At 49.0% G+C, this 7,442-nt stretch overlaps 1 protein-coding gene across 1 annotated transcript in view; it reads left to right on the forward strand.

Moving 5' to 3' along the window:
* Positions 1–352: 352 nt before the first annotated feature.
* F11r (F11 receptor) overlaps positions 353–7,442 on the forward strand; it is a 25,743-nt gene continuing 18,653 nt past the window's right edge. The window contains exon 1 of the mRNA XM_021173476.2: positions 353–505. Coding sequence (XP_021029135.1) covers positions 445–505 — 61 coding nt within the window. The 5' untranslated portion in view covers positions 353–444. The remainder of the gene's footprint in view (positions 506–7,442) is intronic.

Raw genomic sequence — 7,442 nt, forward strand, 5'->3', positions numbered from 1 at the left:
TCAAGCAAGCACATTCCTGCATCTCACAGGCAGTGACCTTACTCACCTCCTCTTTAGCGATAACTATCGAGGGCCTGGCAGTCCGAAAGGCTCTATCTGCATGCCTTGCTGCCCAATTGGGATGCCCTTACCTGCCGAAGAGGAGGCCTTGGTTTCTTTAAGCGACAGTCTCCTGGGCCAACCAGAGGTCTCTAGAGGTGAAAGCCACCAATCGGACTCAAGAGGGAGGAAAGTTCGGGGTTGCACCTGCGTACGGTGAGTCACTCATCGGAGCTCCCTCTGTTTTCACCAATCGGAACGCGGGGAAGCCGGGCGCCGCCCACCGGGCGTGGAGAGAAAGGCGGGCGGGCTTAACCTGGCTGCTAGAGTCCAGCCCAGGGCAGTGGATCGCGAGGCTGTTCCCATCGGAGTTGCAGTGCCCGTCGCGTCGGGATTGTAACTGTAATGGGCACCGAGGGGAAAGCCGGGAGGAAACTGTTGTTTCTCTTCACGTCTATGATCCTGGGTGAGTTCCCAGAGTTTTTGGAGGATTAGGTGGGTCCGGGGAAAGGTTGGAAGAGGACGATCCCCACACGCCGACGGGAAGGGAGGAGTCCAGAAACCTGCCTGCCTGCCTCGCCCTGGGAGTCCACTTTTCCGCCCGGGTCTGGTCACTCTCCGTTCCCCTCCCCCACCGGGAGACTGGCTGGCTCCCTTCCCCCAAGCCGGTGATCTGTGACCCTACCTCCCACTCGGTGCCGGGAGTACCCTCTCTGCGGAAGCACCAAAAATAACCCGGGAGGGTCCATGGTTCTGGGTCTCCCCTAACGATCCGAGGACCCTCCCCACACCCAACTATTTCGCTAGCCGTTCTTCTCCATAGTATGCGTCTGGGAAGGTCTATCCTGCCCTTCCGACATTCTCGGAGATCTCAGAGAAACCTTGAGCCTCTCACCCGGACTCCCTTGGCTCAAGTGCCCTAGAAGGAAATGTAATGAGGAGGGGAAGGAAATGTAATGAGGAGGGGGGTGAGCTGGGTAGGGAAGGTTTCTTTTCCTGGCTGTTGTAGAAGGGATTCTTCCTCTTGTTAAGTTGTAGACCTTCTGGGATTAATGCCGAGGTTCGGCGTCTGAAGAAGAAATGAATTCTCTAAAATCTCTCAGATTCAGAATTCCTTTCTTGACTAGGTAGCAACGAGTCGTTAATTAAGGTTGTTGACAGAGTGAGGATTCCCTCGGGGAAGAATAGGTCTATTGGTTGGCTGGATCTCCTTAGAGCCAGAACTCTGCCCTCCCCCTTGCCCGGAATGAGAGTTTTTTGTTTCTTTGTCGACTCCTTTTCCTGAGAAACAGCCAGGCTCGCATGCTAGGGCATGACTATCTCGAGGTGTGTTTGTATGAGGTTGAGTGTGAGGTAGGTTGGTTTGTTCCTTTGGTCAGTGTGTGTCAGCACCTGTATATTTATCTGTCTCATTTCCCCGCCGCCACCACCCTTCGGAGCGGAGGACCAAACCCAGGGACTTGGGTGTGCTATGTCTGGTTCCTGAGTGTCACACACTCCTGTTGTTTTGTTGGAACGTGTTCCGTATGTATCGGTTTCCCTTCAAGGTTAGTATTTTAGAGAGGATAAAGGAAATAAACCATTACAGTCAGTATCGCAGTCTTCTAAAGGCAGTTCGTTTTGATAACCTTTTTGGAGAGCAAATCCTAAGACTCCGTCCCCAAGATGGAGAGATGGGTCCCTTGTTTCTCATTACACTGTAAAGGCTTGGAGTGGCCTAGACAATAGGTGAGTCTACTTCTCTACATTGTACAGATAAGGAAATTATTCTGGGGAGAGGAAATGACCTTCCCAGTTTTACAAGACGGTAGAAGCTGGGAATGGAACCAGAGCCCTCTGACTTCCATTCCTGGAGATCCAGCGTCTCAGGCATGAGGCATAAGAAGGATCTAAACTACTCTTTCAAAATCAGCTCTCTTGTTATTAATGAAATCCCTTCCACTAGAGTCTCTCACTTCACCTTTGAATTCTACTACTGTTTCTCCGTCCCCTCCTCCTTTCTTTGCCCGGCCATCACTTGTTTCATTTCTGTTCATATCTTAGATTGCTAGCCACACCCACATTCCTGTTTTGTGTACGGTTTCCTCTGGATCAAGGACCGCAGTTGTTAGACTTACGTAAACCCCTGGAGCGACTTCCTTCCAACCCCTTTCCTCCTTCCTTTTCTCTTCCCCTAATTTCCTACATTAATTCTAGCACTCACCACCAAAGAGAAGGATGGTGACAAGATCATTTTGAGCAGGCAGCCTTGGTTCCTAGGAAGCCTGAGGTGGGGCCCTAGGGAAATAACATGTAGGGGGTGGCAGTGGGTGAGAATACACTTCATGGCGTAACTTTGAAATCAAGGTAGACCTGGGGGAAGGGAGTGATTTGGTTAGTGCAAATGAGGATGGAAATGTCAGGCGGGCCACCTCATCCAGGCCACCTCATCAGGAGTTCTTCTTTCTCTTGTCTGTCCTGTGCCCCTAGGCTAGGAGCTCAGTCTTTTCTGCTATAAAACAGAAGTAATAATGCTTGTCCTCCGCATGCCATGAGGATCAATGGAGTTAATAGCTACGTTACATATACACGAAGGGATTACTGTCGCACAGCTATTACCCCTTTGGAGACTAGGTCAAAGGACGCCGGAACAGTTCCCAATGGCGAGGCTTTATTTTATAATTACTGAGTTTTAAGGTGAGGGCTCTTGTGGGGCATCCGGTGTGAAGCACAAACAGCTTGCCCCAGTGTCCTTGGCTTCTGAGTTACTCTTCACCGTGGGCTCTGCCATCAGGGAGGAAAAGAAAGAGCTAAGTATTGAGCCCAGCCTGCTAAGTGGATGACTGCTCCAGCCTGAGCTACTCAGTGGGCAGGCTACACAGACAGGCTGGGAGAGCTGAGCCTGGAGAGTTGGGACTGGTGACCCACAATGCTTTGTTTCATTCCCTCGAGAACCTGAACTTGGAAAGGGTTCAGCTACAAGCAGGGGCCAGTGGCTGGGTCAACTTTTATTGTATCCAGAAGGGAGGGAAGTAAGCCAGGCGTAGAACGCTGACATTTTCTCTGTCCCCTCTTACCTTACACACACACACACACACACACACACACACACACACACACACACACACGAAACCCATTGGAGTACTGGATCAGACTTCCTCCCCCTCAGACTGTGGATTGGTAAGTCCTGCTGCTGTTTCCTCAGAGGAAATGATCATTCTCTTGAAGCTAGAAGCTAGTGGGTGGCCACCCCTAGGAGGAGAAGCTGGGCAGGACTCCAGCAGGCTAGGCTTGGCTCGAAGGCTTTCAGCGGTGATACTCCTTTTTGACCTGGGCTTGTCTAGGACCCCAGCCTTGTTCTTCTTTGGGCAGAGCTGCTGTGGTTCCAAAAATTGCTTATTCAAAACACATTGGTTGACTGGGTTTGAGGCTCAGGATCTATCAAAGGGTGGAGTAGCTCACTCCCACTCAGTTCTTGCCCCTGCAGCTTTACCTGGCTGAGTTTCTCATGTATATTTTTCTATTGTTTTGTTATGCAGATGTACAATGAGACTTACATTGTGCTTAGATTATTAGATTACATCTTGGTTGTTAATATAGCCTGGAGATTTTTCTTTTCTTCTTGTCCTCTTCTTCCTCCTCCTCTTCCTCCTTCTTGTTTTTGTTGTTCTTTTGAGTCTCTGTGTAGCTTTAGCTGGCCTGAAATGTGCTGGCTGGACCAGGCTAGTAGCCTTGAACTCACAGAACTCGGACTGTGGGTGGTCGTCCCTCCCACCCCCAGACAGGGTTTCTCTGTGTAGCACTGGCTGTCCTGGAACTCAACTCTGTAGACCAGGCTGGCCTCGAACTCAGAAATCCGCCTGCCTCTGCCTCCCAAGTGCTGGAATTAAAGGCATGCGCCACCACACCTGGCTGTGGTTTTTATTCTTACACTATGGTATTATAGGGAGTATGGCCTTGGCTGCTTGGATCTGCCACCGTCTACACACAGCTGGAGATTCACAGGGGAGGGTGCCCGCATGCCCTCTCCCAAACCCGCGAAGGTAGATTGAAGTGCTACACACATTTTATGTGGTAAATAAAGCAGTAATGGGGCTTGATTTTCACACCTGTTGGATTTGAGACTAGGGAATTTCAGAACTCACAGGCTCGGGTGTCCAAAAGCAAAGGTTAAATGAGAGAGAAGTTTCTCAGGGTTGGGCGGAGGCTGCGGGTAGCAGGATGAGCAAATGCATATTGGGGTTTTCCAGGCATTGAAACCCTGGAATTCATCTGCCTGAGACTCCCTGATAAGCAGAGTTTCTGTCCAAAGTCCAGCTTGTGTCATTTGTTTTAGGGTGTTTGGGGGTGGGACTAGAGGAAGCAGCTGGCTGGCAGGAAGTTTGATGCCAGGTCTCTTGAGTGAGTGTTGTCCTGGCCGGTGTGACTTTCCTTCGCAGTGGGGGAGATGGGGGAGGGGTCTGAACTGGTAAAACTGGAAAGTCTGCAAAAGGCAGGAGGGAGCCATGGAGTCAAAGCCACCCCTCACCTCCACTGTCATGATCCTCAATCTCTGTCATCTTCAGAGGGTTGAGCCTGCTCTGTGGTGGGACTCACAGTCTTCCTGTTGCCCAGGCAGTCTGTATCCAGTCACTCCAACCTCCAGAAAGCTTTTGTTTGTTATATTGAGAGCGTCTTCTGAAGTTCCTATGCCTAGATGTGAGGTATTGCGGTGTTCATAGAGAACCAGAGACTGGCTGGCTGGCTGGCTTCTCTCTTTTTCAACTTCCTTAATTTTTTAAAAGACAAAACTAGTGGCATAAAAGTACCTGGAGGACTATTCTAATAGTTAACAGGATGTTGGATAAAGAGAAAACAAAGGGTTTCCTATTATAACAGTAGAAGGAAGTAGTTGGTCTGCCTGGGCTGGATCCTCATGTCAAAAACATGGTTGTTGGGGGGGTGGGGGGCACTGTTTGGTGTCTGAAGTCTCCAGCCTCAGTGTCCAGCTTCATGAAGGTTCAGAGACAATCCACAGCTAGAGCCTGGGTGGAGGATTGAAGCCAAAAGCTACAAGCGGGATCCTCAACTGCTTGATACACTGCTGGGCTGTCAACGAAGCGCAGAACGCTTTGGGAGTGAAAGGCAGGCAGTGACTTTTGTGCTGGGTGTGGTAGCATGGGGCTGTAACTCAGTGTGCTGAGGCTGAGACAGGACTTCTAATTTCTCTCATGGTGCCATTGTATCCAGTGCCTTCCCGTCATGCTCACATTCCCTCCCCGCCTTTATCCCATTCCCTCCCAGCAGATTTCCAGATTTCCTTCCTGATTCCATAGCTTTCCTTTGTTGTTGTTATTATTATTATTTTTTTTGGACTAAAATTTTTTTTTCTTCTCTTTTGTTTTGTTTTGTTTTTTTCTGAGACAGGGTCTCTCTGTGTAACATCCGTGGCTGTCCTGGTACTCACTTTGCTGTAGACCAGGCTAGCTTTGAACTCAACAGAGATCTGCCTGCTACTTCCTCTCAGATACTGGGATCAAAGTCATGTGCCACCATGCCCGACCTAGAACTAATTTGTGTGTGTGTGTCTGTGTCTGTATGTGGAGGTCAGGGAAGAACTTGTGTGAGTTGGCTCTCCTACCGTGGCATCGAGCTTGTAGGCAACATATTCTCCTACTGCACCATTTCATCGTTCCTCTGCTCTGCCCTTGTTTCTGTTGTGATCCGCTGAGTTTAACCAAGGCCTTGCGGGCGGTGATACAGGCTCTTGGTTTCCTTAGTAACACCAGTGCTGACAGCACCTCCTCCAGTAGCTACCGCGGGATCTCAGTGCTAGGGAGCCAGAAGCTCCACCCAGTCCCTGACCTCCGTGGGTCCAGACTTGGGCAGGCAAACACAGCTGCCTCTTCTGTGCCGAGCCTAGAAGAAAGCCTTTCACAACCCTCCTCTGCATCCTCCAGCCTTTTTTTTTTTTTAAATCCTGACAGGGTTTCTCTGTATAGCCCTGGCTGTCCTGGAACTCACTTTGTAGACCAGGCTGGCCTCGAACTCAGAAATCCGCCTGCCTCTGCCTCCCAAGTGCTGGGATTAAAGGCATGCATCACCACTGCCCGGCTAGTACAGCTTTTAAAAATCAAATTGTAAAATTATTTATTGTAGTGTATATGCCTGTGGTTGTAATGTGTTGAGGTCAGCTGTTGACTTCCTGTCATGTGGGACGTGGGGATTGGATTCAGGCTCAGGAGAACTGTGCCTTTGCATGCTGAGCCCTTCATTTCACCACCTTAACCCCTTTCACATTCTTTCCACTCCCCTTTCTGTGATGTTCTTAGAGCCTTGAGGATGATAGATGGAGAGATGAGCACTCAATAGTTACTTATTTTCAGGATCTCAATTCATTGTACGTCTTTAACCATTTTTCTGCTGCAAAAAAGGAAGTTTCTTTGGCTACTATAAATAGCTAGGAGGACGTGGTATAGCATGTCCGTTTAGCAAAATGAAGCAGCAGGTCTCACGGCCTGTGGCCTGTGACCGCCCCAGCCTATTCTTTCGATGGAGTACTGGGTATAACCTCTGTCCTGCAGAGCGGTCCTCTGATGGACTCGGAATGTAGTTGGTTATCCCTATAACGGCTATGCCGTTATTACATCCGTGACCATGGTTTGCTTGGCAGGTTGGGATTGCAGCACACAAGGTCCACAGCCCAGTAACACCATTGATTATTTCACATTTCTAGTCACCTGCATATTATCTTCCAGCATGTGAAAGTCAGCCAGCAGGCAGGACACTTCTAATTCACCTCCAGCTTGATTTTTCAATGTCTTGCAATCAAAGTATGTTTGTGTCTTTTAACAGTGGAGTCTCACTGTCTAGTGCTGGTGGGCAGCTAAGAGCATTGGGGATACCTTCATAGTTTTGGGACCCCTGGAGCTGTCTGACCAATAATTGATAAGGAATTGTTATGCACGTTTGTCACTGAGATTCCTATTTAATAACCCATGGCTTCTGGAATAGGCATTATCCATCTTTGTCTCTAATCATTTTTTTTAAAGATTTATTTATTGTTATATGTAAATACACTGCAGCTGTCATCAGAAACACCATCAGATTTCCTTATGGATGGTTGTGAGCCACCATGTGGTTTCTGGGATCTGAACCCAGGACCTTTGGAAGAGCAGTCAGTGCTCTTAACCGCTGAGCCATCTCACCAGCCCTCTATTCATATTTTTTATTGGTTTATTTTATTTATGTGTTTATGAGCATATATGTTTGGGTCCCCAGGGTGGCTAGAATTGGGCATCAGGCCGGGCGTGGTGGCGCACGCCTTTGATCCTAGCAGAGGCAGGCGTATTTCTGAGTTCGAAGACAGCCTGGTCTACAAAGTGAGTTCCAGGACAGCCAAAGCTATATAGAGAAACACTGTCTTGAAAAACCAAAAAAAAAAA

Source organism: Mus caroli, chromosome 1, assembly GCF_900094665.2.
Source record: "Mus caroli chromosome 1, CAROLI_EIJ_v1.1, whole genome shotgun sequence".
NCBI lineage: Eukaryota > Metazoa > Chordata > Mammalia > Rodentia > Muridae > Mus > Mus caroli.